This window comes from Mastigoproctus giganteus, chromosome 4 (assembly GCF_048544385.1).
Source record: "Mastigoproctus giganteus isolate SK-2022 chromosome 4, ASM4854438v1, whole genome shotgun sequence".
Taxonomy (NCBI): Eukaryota; Metazoa; Arthropoda; class Arachnida; order Uropygi; family Thelyphonidae; genus Mastigoproctus; species Mastigoproctus giganteus.
Genome location: NC_143578.1, coordinates 106,865,656 through 106,886,732, shown reverse-complemented (window position 1 = coordinate 106,886,732; position 21,077 = coordinate 106,865,656). Strand labels below are relative to the sequence as shown.

The 21,077-nt window shown below is 35.7% G+C and overlaps 1 protein-coding gene across 4 annotated transcripts in view; it reads right to left on the bottom strand.

Moving 5' to 3' along the window:
• LOC150086975 (serine/threonine-protein kinase ULK3-like) overlaps window positions 1–21,077 on the bottom strand; it is a 322,244-nt gene that overhangs the window by 291,002 nt on the left and 10,165 nt on the right. For all 4 annotated transcript variants that reach the window (XM_090371719.1, XM_090371720.1, XM_090371718.1 and 1 more), the window contains exon 2: window positions 6,037–6,177. In XM_090371719.1, the coding sequence (XP_090227845.1) occupies window positions 6,037–6,177 (141 nt within the window). The remainder of the gene's footprint in view (window positions 1–6,036; window positions 6,178–21,077) is intronic.

Sequence of the window (21,077 nt, the reverse complement as noted above, 5' to 3'; positions counted from 1 at the left end):
GCATGAACAAGAGTGAGCTCTGGCGTTGAGCTAGGCAGCTGAGAGCTTGATAGGCCCCTCTTGTTACTTTCCTCGAGGGCATCCACCCTACACCTCGAACTCTCATAGACACCCATCAGAACGCTGAGTTGGTGCCTAATTTCCTCACAGTCTCTGCACCTAGCACACGCAAAGACATCTTGGGAAGATCATGTCCTGTTCTAGACAGGTCTGCAAACATTTCACATTTTGCACATTTTTTTTAGACTGTGATACATTGGAGAATCGCCCCTTCAATTCTCCCCCGAGCCACAGCACTCTGGCTTATCTGTGAGCATTGCTTTGCTGCTCTAGTCTGGGTCGTGATTCCATTTAAATACAATTTAATTGACAATGAAATTTAATAAGATTAATAAATTTTACTGATTAATTGATAATATAATGCTAATATGAGCATTATATTATCAATTAGCATTATATTAATTGATAATATAATGCTAATTGATAATATAGTGCTATGTGTTTCATTATCTAGTTTTACGTTAAACCTTATGCTATCTAGTTCAGGATATACATTGTATCGTATAACAATGGCGGCAAGTTACGAATGGTAAATCTATGGACACTAAGTATTAACTTTCAAAATCGCTATCTAAATTCAAAATAAACAGAGGAGCTTGACTGGGACTATAAGCTACTTAGAGAAAATAATTTAATATAACAATTAAGTCAATAAAACGGCTAAATATAATTAAAAACCTTAGCATTCGCCGGAGCTGCAAAATCTTGTTCAACACATGGATACTAAATAATAACCGATAATAAGTAATAACCTACAAAATCTCTATCTAAGTTCAAAATAAACTAAGTATTGTAACTAAAAATATACTTCTAGAAAATAAATTTATATGCTAATTTAAGTCATAAAACGGCAAAAATTTAAGAAAAACTTCTCTATTAGCTGGAACCATAAAAACTTCACCCACACAGAGCTACTCTCATATTGTTGTGTGCAAGGTAATCTGATTGAGGTTTTTAAGGCCTTGAATGGATTGAGTAAGCTAAATGTTGATGGCATTCTTCCTCTTGCTGACCCAAATATTGTCTCGTGCACCAGATATAAACGTACCTACAATGTTTTTAACTTCTAATGTGTAAAATTTTTTAATTTTTTTTATTTTTTCTTGGAACCCTTAATTTTACCTCACAGAACCCCAGGGTTCCGTGGAACACCATTTGGGAAATGCTGTAATACGGTACACTCTTTAAAATCTTGCACCCCTGGGAATTGAGAGATGGCAAATTTGAAAATTTTCCAAATTTTAGAGAGGTATACCACCTAGTGGTTGAGCAGTAAGGGGCACATTTAAATGAATATTGAGCACAAACAGATAAACTTATTTACATCTGTAAACATTTATAATGACTACCTTGTCTTTTCATCTGTTTCTGCAGTTCAGCAGGATTTAAACTGCATAGATAATGCAATGGTTTTAATTCTCACATTCTGGCTTGCTTTTGTAACCAGCTGCACTTGGTATGCACTATTTTCAACAGGTAGCTTCAACTATATTACAACTTTGAAATTGTTTTCATATATCGCATGGCAGTTCACACTGAACAACAACCGTTTTGTCTGTGTGTGTTGCTACTAGACACCACCTGCTATTTGATGAGGGACTAGTTACTAAAACAGGCTGTCATAGCAGTCTCATATTTTATACAAATGGCCAATTTAACTTTTGGAGAGGCCATCTATTTGAAAGTAGTGCAATGTCTGAGAAACTTGTTGCAAAGGCAAGTTTCTTCTACTGTAAGAATTAAAACCATTGGCTTATCTATGCAATTTAAATCCTGCTGGCACCAAAAACAGATAGCAGGGCAAGGTAGTCTTGCAAACATCTGAGAGAAATGTCCTACATTTTTTTTTTGCATGTCCCACCTTTTTTAAAGACAAATGCAGTCATTGATACAAGTGCCAAATTATTTTCTTAATATTTCCAGATTGTAAAATGTTGACTTTTTGTAAAATGTGCCAGATTTTAACTGGATTCTCAAGTGCTGGATTTTACAGAGTTTACTGTATATCAATAGGATATTTATAGATTCACTTCAAATTTAGATATCTGTGTCTGAGTCTTGATGAGAGCTCTAAGGAAGAATGGCCTATTAATGAGATCATATTTTATTTTCAGAATATAGTTATTTTGGTGTGCTCTTACCTCTAATATGTTTAAACTCTTATTAGCATTCATTTTCATGTTTATTAAACTTGAGATTAATTTTATATTCTACAGTACTCACTGCAATTGTGAAATTTCTTTTATAAAGTAAACTGCAAACCAAATCGCAATGCAGATATACTTCTCTGCTTCTAGGCCTGATGGGGTAAGGATAAGGAGTGTAATATATAATCAAGGTGTTCAATATCTAAGTTGGTAATGGCTGTGCTGACTGGCAATCCCATGTGCCTGATGCCTGTCTATAGTGTGTGGTTTTAATTGGTATTGGAGACATATTTCTTGTGCTATTCATGGAGGTTATGTTTTTACTGTCAGTAAGCATACTATTTATTCTCTTCCAATGTTCATCTAGTGCATTCCATGGCTGTGTCAATAGAATTCTCAATAGTGCATTCAACGACTATGTAAATGGAGGTGAATAAGAAGACAAATTCAAAAGATACCATGATCTGGTTTGGTATTACTGTCTACTGATAGATGAATTGCATGAAATAGTAGTAGTAGTAGTAGTAGTAGTGGCATGTGATGCAAGAAAGCAAGTGCATGAGCTTATGCAGCATCAGCCAAAAAAAAAAAAAAAAAAAATCACACCATTCCCTCCAAATGCCTATCCAGCTCCTCCTTAAATTTATTCAACCTATCAACTTCCACAACGACAGATGGAAGTTTATTCCAGCAATTAACCACCCGCTGGCTAAAAGCAAATTTCCGCACATCTATTCTACATCTGTCTTTTCTTAATTTGAATTTATGCCCCCTTAGGTTCGTAATCTGAACAAGTGGAAGGATCCCATCAGAATTCAGCGTGCTCAACCCATTCAAGGCCTTATACACCTCAATCAGATCACCGCGCAGGTGCCTAGTCTCCAGCCACTGCAATTTGCAGAACTTAAGTCTCTCTTGTTAAGAGGATCCCTTCATTCCCCTCACCAATCTTGTTGCCCTTCTCTGTACACGCTCAAGTAAATCTACATCCTTCCTAAAATGAGGCCTCCAGACCTGTACGCAGTACTCAAGGCGTGGCATGACCATTGCCTTATACAGAGGGATAATCACCTCCTTTTCCCTGCTAGCAAAATTCCTATATATCATTGACAAAACCCCATGACCTGCCCTGGCAGCCTGTCTGCATTGCTCAGAAAACTTCATATCTGACTGCACAATTTCTCCCAGGTCTTTTTCATTTTCTACCACCTTAAGTGTAGTTGTACCACACAGTTGGTACTTTTCTCTGGGGTTACTTCTACCCATATGCAGTACTTTGCATTTGTCAAGGTTAAACTTCAGTTGCCACTTCTTAGCCCATCTGCCCAAATAATCTAGATCCTGTTGCAGTAGCACACTGCCATTACTGTCATTAACAACCCTGCCAACCTTTGTATCATCTGCAAACTTGACATTAAGCCTGATATACCTTCATCAATATCATTGATAAATATACAAAACAACAGTGGACCTAACACCTAACCTTGCGGGACTCCACTAATAACATTAGTCCAAGATGAGCAGCACCCATTGATTACCACCCTCTGTCTTCTCCCACTTAACTATCCTTTTATCCATTGTAGCAACTTACCCTTAATACCATTCTACTCCAATTTGTACAATAGTCTTCCATGCCCAACAGTGTCAAAAGCTTTCCTGAAATCCAAATATATGATATCAAAATTATTTTTTGCATCCAGTTCCTTTGTAACCACATCATAATGGCGTTCAAATTTGTCAGACAAGACTTTCCCTTAACAAACCCATGCTGTGTCGGAATTATTGCTGCAGTCTTGTCTAGATGATCCTGCAATGCATCTTTAACCAGTGACTCCATTATTTTACCCGGAACAGAAGTTAAACTAACTGGTCTGTAATTACTCGTGTCACCCTTCGATCCCCCTTTGTGAATTGGAGATACATTTGCACATCTCCAGTCCGTGGGCACCTCCCCTGAGTCCAAGGATGCTCTCATAATTATGGCTAAGGGTTTGCTTAGTTGCTTTGCCGCCTCCTTTAATATAACTGGATAGATCCCATCCACCCCAGGTGCTTTTCTTACGTTTAACTTCAACAGTTTCTCTTCCACTTTGCTCTCAGTTATTACAAAATCATTACGTATCCTGCTACAATTTGATAACCTTCTGCCATTTTCAAACCTTAATAATTTCTCATGTGTGAATGTAGATGCAAAATACTCATTCAGTTTGTTTGCTATCTGAGCAGGATCATCAACAGTCGAACCATCGATGTCAAGTGGACCAATCAGATTCATCCCCTTCCTTTTAGAGTTTATATAAGTAAAGAAATCCTTGCTGTTTTTCTTAGCATCTTTTGCCAAGGATTTCTCATAATCTGCCTTCGCCTGCCTAACCTCCTTTTTCACCTGATTACAGACTAGCTTATATCATACATAGACTTCTGAGTCGCTTGATAATTTATATGCATCCCATGCATTTTTCTTCTCTGTTACGAGTCTCATTAGTTCATTAGATAACCATTTAGGCCTAAACCTTGAACAATATTTCTTAATAGGTATGAAACTTTTAGTAGCTTCCACGATTAATTCCTTGAATGCTTCCCCCTTTGAATTTACTGTTGGTAACATCATCAGTTTATCCCACTGTACAGAATTTAAAAACTGTCGCAGACCACTGTACTCACCTTTACGGAAGCAAAAACCCTTTCCTTTACCCCTGATGGTAATTAGATCTTTAAGTAAATCTCACATCAGTATACTGTGATCACTGCCACCTAGTGGTTCCTTTATCTGCAAATTCTTAATACACGAATGTTCAAATTACTGACAACGGCGTTCAAATGTACGCTGTTGTCAGTAATGTGAAAAGTCTGGCATGTTAGAGCCTTGATGATCCTTACTAAGCATTGGGAGGGGATGTGTGTGTGTGTGTGTGTGTGTGTGTGTGTGTGTGTGTGTGTGTGTGTGTGTGTGTGTGTGTGTGTGTGTGTGTGTGTGTGTGTGTGTATTTGGTTTTTAGGAGCATTAGCAACGAAGGCCATATTGCTCCGGAAGTGTGTGTGTGTGTGCGCGCGCGCGTATGTGTGCACAGCGCATGCATTGGAGATTCTGCAAAAAAGAGAAAAATGGAGTGGAGTAAGACATATTTTGTGCACTGCTGGAAGTGATCATCACCTTTGCAGAGTTATTGACTGCTCGTTGCATATAATTTGTGTTATATCTCTTCTAGAATCTGATTTTCTGAAACAAGCTCTGCACCATGCCACTAAGCTTATGTTGCCTACTCTTTAGGGCCTTTCTTCGGAATTTCGTGAAGATGCTATAGTCATTAAAATGTGACAGGGCTTTGGTATGGTAATAAGCCTTGTCCATATTAATGATTTCATAGTAGTCTTTCCTGTTGACAAAGGTCAATGCATATTAGTTCCAAACATTTGTTAATATGCATGCTCTTGATTGATGTCCTTTGTCAAAACCTTTCTAACAGAACTTTTGTCATAACCTTTCATATAGACTTCCTTTAGCTTGAAACTGTTTGCCCTATTATGATAAGTTCATTAATTATTTCTATCACCTCCTTCAAATCGAAAAATCACACAGAACTTTTTGAATTCTTTTCAACCTTTTTTTAAATAAATGAGGGGTTTTTTGGTCTTATAATTTTAAATGTAAAATGTAAATTATCTTCTGTAGCATGAAATTACTTCCCCTATTGTCATTAAAATAGAGATAAAAATATATCCAGTAAATTTAATGTGTAAAAATGAGATCTGCATGGTAAAAACAGAAATACCAGGTCCAATAACATCGACAAAACTAATTTATATTATCACAATATAAAATTCTTACCTGAAAATCTTTAAGTTCAACAATATACTCATGTTTTACTTTCTTAAGGATGGATATTTCAGTAAGCAAATTTTCTACTGAAGACTTTGTTAAAGATCCTTTATCTACACATTTTACTGCCACCACTTCACGGTATGCATCCTACATATGAAAAAAAATCATTAATATAAAAATAGATAATACTGTAATCACACATATTTTGGCTGAGAGTTGATGCTACCAAAATAAGTTTCTTCAAGTAAAATCATTGCAAAGTTCAAAATTAAATTACAAAATCTACTATACAGGTTTAAATTAGAGTCATTGGCATGTTAACAGTAACTAATTCATTCTATAAAGAATTCACAATAAGCATTATGCTGCATTATCCATGGCAAGCCCTTTGATCACACAACTGGTAAAAAAATTTGTATAGTCTTGAAGACTTGTACTGTAATTTTAACTAGTATACTAGATGGATATAACCATAAAAAAAATTTATTTATTTATTTAAGAATGTGATTAATAAAAATTACAATTATCTAAACAGTAATAACACCAACTTAACTATAATTTATTAATGGACAGTGCAACTGAAAGCTTTACACTAATTCATATGATATAAACTTGGAAAAAAGTCCTTAATCAGTAGGCACCACAGGCGTCCATGACACCCAACTAGCATAAAACATTTTCTCGTTAAGAAAAGGTTTTCTCAGACTTTCAGAGCCTTTCAATTACAAACCTGAAGGTTAAATTAAGAAAAATTTTGCATATATGTGTAAAGACTGTTAAGAACAAGTAAGGGAAACCATGTGGGATGAATGCCAGCAGACTCCCACCAAATCACATAACTTTTTTATGAAAAAGTTTCTGTTCTCACTGATTTCTAACAAGAATGGGCAACCCACACCACATGTACCCATTTCATGTGGCCTACAATGAGAATGGAAGGTTAAAATTTTAAATTTAATTTCAGAATATGAAATTTAACACCTTTTGCAAAAACATGTTAGCATTAGCAAATGATGCAAGAAAGCAAGCTCATACAGCATCGGCAAAAAAAAAAAAAAAAAAAAAGGCACTTCACCTATTCATTACCTGAAATAGTTTGCAGTGGTAATGAGAAATGATGCAAGAAAGATAGCTTATACAGCATCAACAAAAAAAAAAAAAAAAAACTTACCCAGTTCACCAATCCATACCCTCCAAGAATTTGCTTAGTTCTTCATTGAATTTATTCAACCCATCCAATTGCACAACAACAGATGGAAGTGTCTGTTTAAACCTCTGCTGGCTGAATATAAACTTCCACACATCTATCCTTCAACCACCCATCCTCAACTTGAATTTATGCCCGCTCATGAGTGTAGTCCGAGCAAGAGAAAGAATCCCAGAACCACCAGGTTCAACATTGGGCCCAAAGTTGTTTTCTATATTTATCAATGATACTGCATCAACTGATGAAGGGTATCAGGCTCAATGTCCACGTTTTCAGATGATTCAAAGGTTGGCAGGTTGGACTTTTACCTGCAGATTTCTTAATGCATGAACTACTGATAACCAAATCAAAGGTATTGCTTCTTCTTGTTGCCTCTCTAACATGCTGCTTTAGATAACAGTCATCCAAGAAATCCATTAGTGCCATCATGTACAATAATATTACCTTTTGTACCCTTTTGTGGAGGAGAAATTGTTGAAGATAAACATAAGAAAGGCACCTGGGATGGATGAAATCTATCCAGTTATAGTAAAGGAGGCAGAAAAGGAAATAAGCAAATCCTTAGCCATAATTATGAAAGCTTCCTTGGACTCAGGGGAGGTACCCATGGACTGGAGATGTGCAAATGTGACCCCAATCCACAAAGGAGGATCAAAGGGGGAACAGGTAATTATAGATCTGTTAGTTTAACTTCTGTTCCAGGGAAATTAATGGAGGCACTGGTTAAAGAAGTATTGCAGGCTCATCAGGACAAGACTTCAGTTATAGCTTGGACACAGCATGGGTTTGTTAAGGGGAAGTCTTGTCTGACCAATTTGATTGGATACTATGATGTAGTCACAAAGGAACTGAATGCAAAGAATAATTTTGATATATATTTGGATCTTAGAAAGGCTTTTGATACTGTTGCACATGCAAGACTGCCGCACAAATTGGAGTAGTGTGGCATTGGAGGCAAAGTGCTGCTGTGGATAAAGGGATGGTTGAGTGGGAGAAGACAGAGTGGTAATCAATGGACACTTCTTCGTGAACTAATGTTATTATTAGTGTAATTCCCTGGGGTTCAGTTTTGAGCCCATTGTTGTTTTCTGTATTCATTAATGATATTGCTCATGGGATATCAGACTTAAGGTCCAAGTTTGCAGACAATACGAAGGTTTACAAGGTTGTTAATGACACTAATGACAGTACGCTGCTGCTGCAACAGGATCTAGGAAAGTTGAGCAGATGAGCTGAGAGGTGGTAACTGAAGTTTAACATTGACAAATGTAAAGTACTGCATATGGAAAGAAGTAACCCCAGAGTAACGTATCAACTGTGTGGTCTACGCTGACAGTGGTAGAGAGTGAAAAGGACCTGGGGGTAATTGTGCAGGCAGATATGCAGTTTTCTGAGCAGTGCAAACGGTCTGCAACAGTAGCTCATGGTGTCTTGTCAATGATAGACAGGAATTTTTCTAGCAGAGATAAGGAGGTGATTATCCCCTTGTATAAGGCAATGGTCGGGCCACACCTTGAGTACTGTATACAGGTCTGGAGGCCTCATTTTAAGAAGGATGTAAAGTTGTTGGAACGAGTAGAGAGAAGGGAAACAAGATTAGTGAATGGAACAAAGGGTTTCTCTTACGAAGAAAGCTTAAATTTTAGAAATTAGTGTCTGGAGACTAGGTACCTGCAAGGTGATCTGATTGAGGTGTATAAAGCCTTGAATGGTTTAAGCATGCTCAATGCTGATGGGATTCTTCCACTTGCTCAGAATAATCACCTGAGAGGGCATAAATTCAAATTGAGGAAAGACAATTGTAGGATAGATGTGCGGAAGTTTGCCTTTAGCCAGCAGGTGGTTTGCTGGAACAAACTTCCATCTGTTGTTGTAGAAGTTGATAGCTTAAACAGATTCAAGGCAGAACTAGGCAAACATTTGGAGTGAGTGGATGGGTGAAAAGAGAAGGGTATGTGTGTGTTTTTTATTTTTTGGTTGATGCTATATAAGCTTGCTTTCTTGCATCATATGCCCTTGCTAATGCTTAAAAGGTGATTCCAACAGCTGCACATTCTATTAAAATGAGGACTTGAGACCTGTATGCAGTACTCAAGATGTGGCCTGACCATTGCCTTATACAATAGAATAATCACCTCCTTATCCTTGCTGACAAAATTCCTGTATATCATTGATAAAACTCCCTGGGCTCTCCTGGCAGCCTGTTTGCACTGCTCAGAGAACTTCATATCTGACTGCAAAATTATCCCTATGTCTTTTTCATTTTCCACTACCCTGAGCATGATTTGTTGAATTCCCATGGGTTCTGTGCTGGGCCCATTGTTGTTTTCAATATCTATCAATGATATTGATGAAGGTATATCAGGCTTAATGTCTAAGATTTCAGATGATACAAAGGTTGGCAGGGTGTTTAGTGACAGATATCGAGGTGAGCTAATACAATAAAACCTAGGAAATTTGAGTCAATTGGCTGAGAAAAGGCAGTTGAAGTTTAAAATTTACAAATGCTAAGTACTATATATGGATAGCAGTAACCCCCAGAATAACTTATCAACTGTATGGTACTACACTCAGGGTCATAGAGAATGAAAAGGAACTAGGGTAATTGTGCAGTCACACATGAAATTCTCTGTGCAGTGCAGTCATGCTGCCAGGACAGCTCACGGGGTTTTGCCAGTGATATACAGAAACTTTACCAACAGGATATGATGGGGTTATCCCTTTCTATACAGCCATTGTCAGGCTGCATCTTGAGTATTATATACAGGTCTGGAGGCCTCACTTTAGGAAGAATGTGCAGCTGCTGGAAAGAATACAGAAAAGAGCAGTGAATTTAGTGAGCAGAACAAAGGAGTGCTCTTACCAAGAAAGTCTTCAATTCTGTAAATTGCAGTATGTGGATAGTAGGCCCCTGCAAGGTGATCTGATTAAGGTGTTTAAGGCTTTGAATGGATTGGGCAAGTTCAGTGCTAGGTTTCTTTCTCTTGTTCAGACCAGACACAAGGGGGCACAAGTTCAAATTAAGGAAGGATGGTTGCAAAATAGATGTGTGGAAATTTGTCTTTAGCCAATGGTTAATTGATTGTTAGAACAAACTTCCTTCTGTTTTTGTGGAAGTTGATAGTTTAAATAAATTCAAGAAAGAACTTCTGCCAGGGGCAAAAGTAGATGGCACTGTAGATTGCTATCATCTTTTAAAGGTAAAAAAAGTGATATTATTGTACACGATGGCACTGGTGGATTTCTTGGATGACTGTTTTCTATGGCAACATGTTAGAGAGGCAACAAGAGTAAGCAATACGTTTGATCTGGTTATCATCAGTAATTCTTCATGCATTAAGAATCTGCAGTACAGTAAAAGACCAACCCACCAACCTTTGACTCATCTGCAAACTTGGACATTAAGCCTGATATCCTTCATCAATATTATTGAAAAATATAGAAAACAACAGTGGGCCCAACACTGAACCTGGTGGATTCCAATAATAACATTAGTCCATGAAGAGCAATGCCCACTGATTACCACTCTCAGCCTTCTCCCACTCAACCATGCTTTTATCCATAGCAGTAACTTGCCCTATATGTCACACTACTCCAATTTGTATGGCAGTCTTTTAAGTGCAACAGTATCAAAAGCTTTCCTGAAAACCAAGTATATGATATCAAAATTATTTTTTGCATCCAGTTCCTTGCAGCCACAGCATAGTTAGCAATCAGGTAACTATGCTGTGGTCAGTTTGTCAGGGGAAATCTTGTGTAACCAAATTGGTCACACAAGATTTCCCCTGACAAACCCATGCTGTGTTTAAAGTATAATTGTGGCTTTGTTTGGATGATCCTGCATTACTTCTTTTACTAGTGAACTCCATTATTTTCCCTGAAACAGAAGTTAAACTAACAGGTTTATACTTACTTTTGTCACTTTCTGATCTCCCTTTGTGAATTGGGAATACATTCACATATCATATACATCCAATATACATTATAAGTATCAAGGCGGAGAATTTTGAGCTATAGGAAACGGATAAGTTTTGGAAATTTTTATGCTCATTTTGATTAATTAACATATTAAATTGTGTTTTACAAATAGTTTGAATAGTCTTAGTCACGTTCATTAGATTATTTTTGAATTTAGCTAGTTATTTTGTAAGTTACGAATTACTGTTTATACAGCTATTGTATCGGTGATTTGCCACGAATATTGTAGCATATAACGAATAGTGTAGAGCTGGGGTGGCCAACTTAATTTGTGATGTGATCTACTTTTTTCTTCAAAATGTGCCGCGATCCACCATCTCAAAAATTTCATTGCACAAGATTAAAAAAGTTAATCAACACATACTGAAAAATGTTGTTTATAAATTTTAAAATTCAATACAATTCAGAATTCTTATTTTAAATTCATATGTATTTAAAATTTTAATTTATGCGAAGTTTGTGTCTTCATGTCATCTGCCAAGCTTTCAAAATCGGAGATATGCTGTGATTAGGCCAACTGTAAAGAATCTTCCGTATGCAAGTCCGTAAGAGCACAGCAATTCTTCGTCTTCGTTTGTTTCAAATACGAAAAGGCCGATTCACACAGATAGGTGGAACCAAAACAGGAATTTAAAAGTTCACTGCATTTTTTACATTTGGGTACTTTTCTTGGCAAACATATTTTCAAAACTCTTTTTCTGATGATCTGGCTTTTAGGAAGATATCGTTTCACAATGTAATAATTTCATTTTCAAGTAATATTTTCTCCATGTGAAAAATCACAGTGATTTTTTCTGCAATTTGTTTCGTATCTAAGTCAACATTAAATGGATAAGAAATATATTCAACAATGTCTGCAATTGTATTGAAATCATTAAATCTGGTTTCAAAATTATTCACAACTTTCTCAATTTCAGAAATCTATTAAATTCACTATAAAATTCTCACTATTAAATTCAAAAACAGGATATTTTTGCCAATGATCTTGCATATTTGCAAAATGGTTTAATTTTTTTTCTTTGAGATCCCTAGCCATTGCCAAAAATTGATATTTATATGCAAAAATACTACTAGTCGTGTCACGCACATTTTTATTTTTTCCTTGTAATTCCAAATTCAGATCACTTAATTTACTGGTAAAATCTGCCAAAAAAGCCAGATCAAACAACCACTCTGTATCTTGTAGCTGCTGATAATCATCTCCCCTGTGATCAACAAATATTTTAATTTCATTCAGCAAATTTCAAAATCTCTGTAGAAAATTACTCCGACTCAGCCACTTCACATCTGTGTGTAATATCAGATCTGGTTCATTTTCATCGAGTTGCATCTTGAAAAGTCTCCTTTGAAGAGATTGTCCTCTGATGGAATTCACGATTTTGAAAGCGATGTCTATAACACTTTTAGTATTTAATATTTGGCTGACTAACACTTGTTGGTGGATGATACAGTGGTAACTCAAAAAATCTGGGAATTTATCATTCTTTTGGCACAATGCGATGAATCCGTTAAGATGCCCCGTCGTTGCTTTAGCTCCCCTGTTGTTATTGATACAAGCTTAAATAGTGGTAATTTAATTTTTTTGATAAAATGTTTGAATGAGTTAAAGATATCAAGACCTCTAGTTCTTTCTTTTAACGAAACCATACCCAGCAGTTCTTCTCTAGTGGCAGAATCATCGAAAACCATACAAATAAAAATGACCAACTGAGCTGTATCACTGACATCTGTAGATTCATCCAGTTGTAAAGAAAAGGACACACAATTAGCAATATCAGCAAGCAATTGTTCGCTCACATTTTTACTCATTTTTTCGATGTGTTGCATCACAGTATTTCGAGATAATTGAAGATCTTGAAGGGCACTTTTAATTTCATTTTTGTTCTTAATTTTCAAAAAGAGAATCTGTTATTTCTAAAAATGCGTCTTTGATGAATTGACCATTAGAAAATGGTTTTCATTCTTTTGAAAGAAGATGACTCACTTTAAATGATACATTTACTGCTTTAGATAGTAAATTAGGTGTGGTGAAGAAATTTTGTTGTGCGAATAATCTGGATTTAAGTTCTAATTTATTTTTTCTATGGTCACTATTCATCAGAAAATCCAATTGGTTTTTACCATGGAGTGCGTTAAAGTGCCTTTCTAAATTTCCTTTTTTGGGTATAGCCACGGAAGCATTGCAGATCAAACAGCAACAGTTTTCTTTCACCATTACAAAAAAGTATTCTAGTTCCCACTCTTGATCAAAATGATACATTTTACTCTTTTTCATAGTATTCATTTTAAATCAAAAGGTATTAAATTAACATATAAGTACTGTCCAGTTATTAAATCAGCAAAAGCAATGCTTACTGTATAAAAAACACTTTAAGTTGCACGAACCGGAAAAATATTCTATCTAAACAGCTAACAAAGGATAATTGATGAAGAGGATTCCCGAATTAGGAAGTTGTTTCCAAAATAACCGGACAAATATGCCACCATTTATTGCTCTGTTTGGTTATATCGTTATAAGAATCAGTTTTGAATGCCTTTGTGATATTTCTCTAAAGCTATTTCTGGAGATCACGACCATAAAACAATAAAAACAATTTGCACTTTCCGGTTTATTGGGCTTTTCTGTTAGTGCAATCTAATTATAAACGAGTAGTTGTTGTTATTTGGTTTTTAAGAGCATTAGCAACTAAGGCCATATTGCTCCGTGGGGATATGTGGTGGTCATTCCCTGACCTTTCTGCATCCTCCGTATTTGGTGGTCATGGGCTCGAACCCCGGTCTAATCAAGAAACGTGTGCTACGCGCTGCTGCTCTTGCCCACCTGGCTACAGAGGCACCTAAACTAGTAGTAAACTCAATCTTATTGCATTTTCAATAATACCGACAGCTGGAATTCTGTGGGATTTTACATTATAATGGTGAAATGTGTTTCTCCTTCAATGAAATCTTCAATCATACAAAAAAACAAAAATAAATTTTCAAAATCTGCTCTTCATTCCTATTTTTGAAGCTTTGTAAAAAAAAAAATAAAATAACGCGCATGTAGCGAAACCCGCTGCGCAATATAAAATTTTGGTACCATACCTGACCGAAAAATCGAGGGTAACTGTATATTTAAAATTCATCGTGATCAACCGAAATTAAAGCAGTGATCTACTGGTAGATTGTATCGATTCGTTGGCCACCCCTGGTATAGAGGAATAGTAGGGTTTTAATTGTGATAAAGAAGTATCTAGAAAGTTCTAATCACTTTCTGGGCATATATCTTTGTGTTTGGCTAAGAAATTTTTATTATCCATTTTCAAGAAAGGTTGGCTAAAAAGTCATTTTTAGTTTTAAATAGGGGAAAAAACTACTCTTGACCATACCTCATTAGCATCTTGGATAGCAGAAATTTGTGATAAGACTTTTAGGTCTACTGGGATAATGTAAAAAAATCAAGTAGGAAATTAAAAAAAAAAAAAACTGAAGTTTCCTCTACCTACACTACTGACTTGCATTAGAGTTGATATCCTTTGTGGGGAGGGAAAGGGGAGAACCACACCAAAAGATTGGCTAATAAGTTGGACAAAATAAACAGATCCATAGAAAAATATCATTATCTACTCAAAAGAGCATTGGCAATTATTATAGCTACAACTTATCAATTACACTAACGTCCCATGAGCTGTAGATATAATAATTTTTGCAGGGGTTCCCTGAGACCTGAAAATTATTTCAAGGGTTCCCCAGGGTAAAAATATTGAGAAAGGCTGCTTTAGAGCAACAAAATTATTATTTATTTATAATCACTATCTATCTTCCCTCACTGGGTGGAAGGGCCCAAGTTCAAATCCTATCAATGATGTGAAGAATTTTTATAGGCTTTTTTTTTCACAAGTTGACTGAGTTAGTTGGTCTCGGGCAAATGTTGCAAAGTTGTTTTTGTCTCTCTCTCTCTCTCTCTCTCTCTCTCTCTCTCTCTCTCTCTCGTCTCCTGTAAACTCAAGTTTTTAATCCAGTGAACAGTAAATCCACTGAAGAACAAACAATTAGACACAATATTCTGACACCTCATAGCCTTAGTTGCTTAAAATATACACATTACAATGTTCAAACTTTGAAGTGAATGTTTGTCTGTTGCAATTAAATTATAGCATTTGGGGAGGTTATAGGATTGTCTGTTGTGATAGGAAACTCAATAACAATCACTGGAAAAATAAATAAATATTTTATTTAAAGATTATTTGTTCATGACAGCATTTATACTATATATTTGGAATTTGGTTCATAACTAGGATGTCTGTAAACAGGAGCAGACAAGCCAGGATCGCTTGGTGCTGAAGCTGCTATTTTTGCATTTATTTGCATTTTGCCAAATCTCTCCAAACACTTCAGCACCATTTTAGATCCCACCCACCCCCTCTTAATGAATGATTTTAAACACAATTAATCACAAAATCTGAATTTCTATTACAAAAGAGAATAACAGTTATTTAACTTTTTATCACAGTCTTTCCTATCACAGAAGCATTCCTGAAAAAAATTTCTCAGTCCACTCCTGTTTGTAAGTCTGAAGTAAATTTGTTGCATGATTCAGTACACCAGCAATAATTAATTTATCGTTTATAATTAATTCAGTATACAAGAATTAATCACATGTAGAAATTTAAAAGCTATAATTTTCAGAGTTTAACAGTGGACCATTGATTGTTGTTATTTGGTTTTTAGGAGCATTAGCAACTAAGGCCATATTGCTCCGGGGATATGCGGTGGTCATTCCCTGACCTTTCCACATCCTCCATATTTGGTGGTCATGGGCTTGAACCCCAGTCTAATCAAGAAGCGTGTGCTATGCACTGCTACTCCTGCCCAGTGGACCATTGAATCTCATGTTGGCATGAGACCATTCAGCATCAACAAACACACTGCTTTGGGAAGCTATACCAAAGTTCTCAAATAGGAAGGAGGGTTAAAAACGTTCTGTATAAAATTAACAAAAATCAATCATCTTATCATGAATCAATTTCATATTAGCTATTCCACTATATATGACCTAAATTCTCATCAATTCTGATTAATAATTCTCATTAATTAATTCATCACTCTTTAATATTTGAAACAGTTGAAAGAAGTTACCGTATTTGTCGGCTTATAAGATGCTGCGGTGTGGAAGGTGCACCCTAACTTTGGAAAGGTAAATTTAAGAAAAAAAAATTTATTGTTAATACAATGGAAATTTAAAATTCATAAAAATAAAACCCAAAAGCCAATAAAGAAAGGTATATGATTATTACTCTTATTATTTTAGTATTATTCAACTTCAGATTCATTACTGACTTGATCATTATTATCCTCGATAATCATAATCATCATCCTCTTCACTAGTATCACTGTCACTCTCATACAATAAATGATCTTCAGTGCCATCCATTGCATTACTTTACCACATTTTCTAAACGGCTTGACCGCAATTTCAGTTTTAACATCATGCCATGACTTCAGCATCCATTCATTCACTTGTGTTATTGATGGATGTTTCATCTTTCCCATAGGTGTCATATCGTGGTTCCCCGCTATCATCCATTTATTCCATTGCTCTCACATGTTATTCTTGAATGGCTTATTGATGCTGACATCTAACAGCTGTAACTGGGAAGTTAAGCCATCCGGAATTACCACCATTTCTGTGTTCATATCGTGGTTCCCCACTATCATCCATTTATTCCATTGCTCTCACGTGTTATTCTTGAATGGCTTATTGATGCTGACATCTAACAGCTGTAACTGGGAAGTTAAGCCATCCGGAATTACCACCATTTCTGTGTTCACAATTTCAGCCAGTTATTTGATGTTTGAAGTCCTATGTGCTCTAAACTGATTGCATACTAGAAGTGCATTTTTACGCAGTAGCCCACCAGTAGGTGCTTGGACCAAACTTTTACAAACCAATCCTTGATACATTCTTCATCCATCCATCCCTCCCTTCAGTTGTGCAAGTACAGTTGGACCGCTATATAACAAAATTGATCATTCCCCTGAAAAAATTCGTTAAATAGCAATTTTGTTATAAAGAAATATGACCTTTTCAACAATGAAAAATACTGTAAATTCAGAAATATATTAAAAGATGGTGGAAAATAACTCATAAATAAGTGGGAATGAATAAATTTTCTAACATTTTAAAACAATTAATTTATTAATACATACATATTAAGAAATGAATATATTTTCTGTTAAATTTTCTTCCCACTGAAGGCCTCAATGCAAAGTTTCAAATGCTGCCAACATTTCTTGTTTGGAAGGTTTAATATTGCTACTGCCCTCATTTTCATCAAACTCATCATCGATATTTTCACTAGTTCTTTAAATACGCTCCAAAATGTTGGAGTCCCTCGGATATTCAGCTACTATGACATCATTATCAACTCCTAAAAATTTGTCAAGAACAATTTCTCCACTGATCAAACCTCGCTTGGAACTCTTCCCAAGATTGTTCAATGTCTTGTAGTACTTCATCCCTCTCATCGCTGTTAATTAGCGTTTTAGCAAAACCTACTTTTCCGAAACAATTCGTAATCATTCTTTCCGCTGCATCTTGACTCCACACTTTCTCCAACTCTGATATGCACATCCACAAATCTATAACAGAATCTATAGGTTGTTTCTATTCTCAGTAAAATTTTCTTCAGTATGCGCCTTCAGTAGTGCATTTTCAAATCTTTGACCCATTGGCCCATTGAAAAACAAGCCTCATACTTGTAAGTTTCGAAATTACCGAGTGAAGGTGGGCAGGGCAGGGCAGTGTCGACAATCAACATGATTTTTCTGTTTTCTTTCATCACCTTTCTACCAAAATTTAAAATCCAATGCTCAAAAATTTCACTTGTCATCCAAGATTTTTTGCTGTAGTCCAACTCTAACAACTTTATTCCTTTGACATATCGGGGTTGTTTACTTTTGCCTATTACCAAAAGCTTTAGTTTTTCATTACCAACCATGTTTGCACCAACTAAGACTGTAATTCTCTCCTTACTAATTTTACCACCTAAACATTTATCACCTTTAAAAGTCAGTGTCTTGTTCAGCAAACATTTAAAAAATAGAACTGCTTCATCAACGTTGAATATGTCATTGGACTCACAGTCCTCCATAATTTTTTTCAAAACTCTTTCTTTCCAATGGGTATAGTCTTCTTCGATAACAATTCTACTTTCACCAGAAATAACTTTTTCAAGTAAGCCATGGTGCTGTTTAAATTTGTCCAGTCAATCAGGACTGGGTTGGAATGTTTTATGCCCCAGAAAATATGCCTACTCCATAGCCTTTTCAACTCTGCCCCATTCAAGACCAAAGCATGTTTTAGTCTCTTTGGTGTTAAAAAAAAAAACCAAATTTCTTTGGTTTTTTTTTTTAACACCCTGATCTACACTATTAAGCACTTTCACTTTTTCACACTACACTGAAGGATTTCCTCTTAGATGCTGTAAGGTTTTGCACAGCAGCTAAAACAAAACTGATTTAGGGACCACTTGTACCTACCATGTAAACGGAGACATGTAAAATTTAGTAAAAGTGTGGATGACTCATTTCCTCGAAACAGATGAATTTCAGGGATAAAGGAAAATCACTCTCTCCTAATTCTCTAATAGGATGCTTACAATAGAAAACAGGTTGACCAGAGCCAATGTTCATGTCGGAAGTATGCCTTAATCTTTGCCAATGGCTATGGACACATAGATAGTTGACCAGCACGACTTCTCAGTACAGTAGTGTACGGGTGGTAAAGGTTTTACTTCTTTTTAGTCACTGCTGACCCACTGCTGGGCAAAGGCCTCTCCCAAAACCTTCCATCTTTTTCTATCCTGTGCTGTGTTCACCAGTTTCCTCCTGCACGGTTTCCCTCCTACAGGCACCATTAAAATTTAGAATGTTTTAGCCCTTAATCCATGGAATTAATGGCTAAAGGGATTAATTTTATTAAAAATTAATTCCTTTAGCTCTTAAAAGCTAAAGGGATTAATTTTTAATAAAATAATTAAGAATTAATCTCTTTAGCTCTTAATTCGTGCTTTCTACAGAATCAAGCTTTATTGCCTAAAGGCCAGAGGTGCGAACAGTATGTACCTAGGTCTCTCAAAATCAGTTCATTATATGGAAACTATTTTCAATGTAATGATCAAAGGGAAATCAAAAACATTCACTACATAAAAAAAATTCACTATATGGAAGTTCGTTAAAGAGAGGTTCGACTGTACGTAAATTCCATTTGGCAGTTTATCTTTCAGTAAAGTTTTTCTTTTAAAAATTAACATTGGCGGAAGAGTGGTCCCATCAGCACAAGTTAAAACTGCAGTAATGTATCTTTTCGTGTCCAGTAGTTTTAATAGTTATAGGTTTTTGCCCTCTCAGATTTACAGTTTTATTGAATGGCACATCAAAAGTCAACGAATTTCGTCCATATTTGCGATTTGGCTAAATTCATAGTTGCTTCGTTTTCTAGCATTGAAGACAAATTTATGGAAATCTGATATTTTCTGTTAGTACTCAGCAGGCACTCTCTGGGCTATTCTAGTTCTTGTGCGTAAACTTAACCCGTTTCTTTTCATGAAGCGATAACGCCAAGATTCAGTTCCTTTAAAGTCGTGTATCCCAATATCAGCTGCTCATTTCCGTGCTTCTACTATTATCATTTTAGTAAAAAATTCAGAGCTACAGGGTTCAATAACTTCCACGATTTTTTAATATATTAAAAAGTAAGAGATTACCTCAATCTTTTTCTTGGAATGCTTCCAGTCAATTCTCTCTCATATGTGACGAATAAAATAAGATGAAAAAAGGTGAAAAAAAAATGAATTAATGAATTCCCTCACTCATAGAGATACGACCAAATCCGATGCACAATGTAATCGAAAGCCGAGAGCCCCAACCCGACCCCGAAACACATCAAACCACTGCAGCAAGACCATGAGTGCGAGAAGACATTGTGTCATAATAAATAGTTAAAACTGCTTCTGATAATAAATAATTAAAATCACTATTAAAATCACAATTAAAAAGATTAAAAACTATTAAAATTAAATGGATTAAAAGTTACGATTTAGATGAATACTCAATTTAAACAAAATGAACAGCTGTTTCCCTTCCTTAAGCAGACCACGCTTTTTGGTTGATCGCTGTGTTCACAGAATGGGAATATCGCGAAGTATTTGTGTGTGTATTTGACTCTGAAATATAGAAAGATTATTTATATTGGTGCATGAGCAAAAAAGACCAGAAATCCGAAATTAGATAAGGCCATAGCACATTGATAGAATTTTCGTGTAGTTTCATTTCAAGCATTTCAGCAATCAGTAATTTTATGTAATTGTGTTGTATATGGAAAATTACTGCTTCATTGAATAGGAATATGTGACCATCATTGACCGCATGAAAGGCCAACTCCGACGTGTTTGCGTGCAACGTGAGACAGAAGCAGCATGTTGCTTGACACATAACTTTAATGTGCAACGAGTGGAACCCTCATTGAAGAAGGAAGAATTGTGTGATTTTTTAATATATTATGGAGCTTCTGCATGGGCCTCGCTATAATTTTGAATTCAGTATTTCTAAAGAGTTTATTAAGCTGCCTGTTCAACGTACAGTATGGAAATAAAGTGTGTTTTATTGGTATTATTAATGGGTATCATATTTGTTGTTTTATTTTTAGCCTATAATCTGATTTGATTTATAACAGGGTGAGGGTAGCCTCTATTTAAAAATCTATTGGTTAGTGTAACAATTTCTAAGTGTAAGGTGGGTTCAGACGTGGAATATTTGTAAGCGTTGAAAAACTGGTTAAATATAATAGATCTCTTATACGTGAATGGATGATAACTTTGGT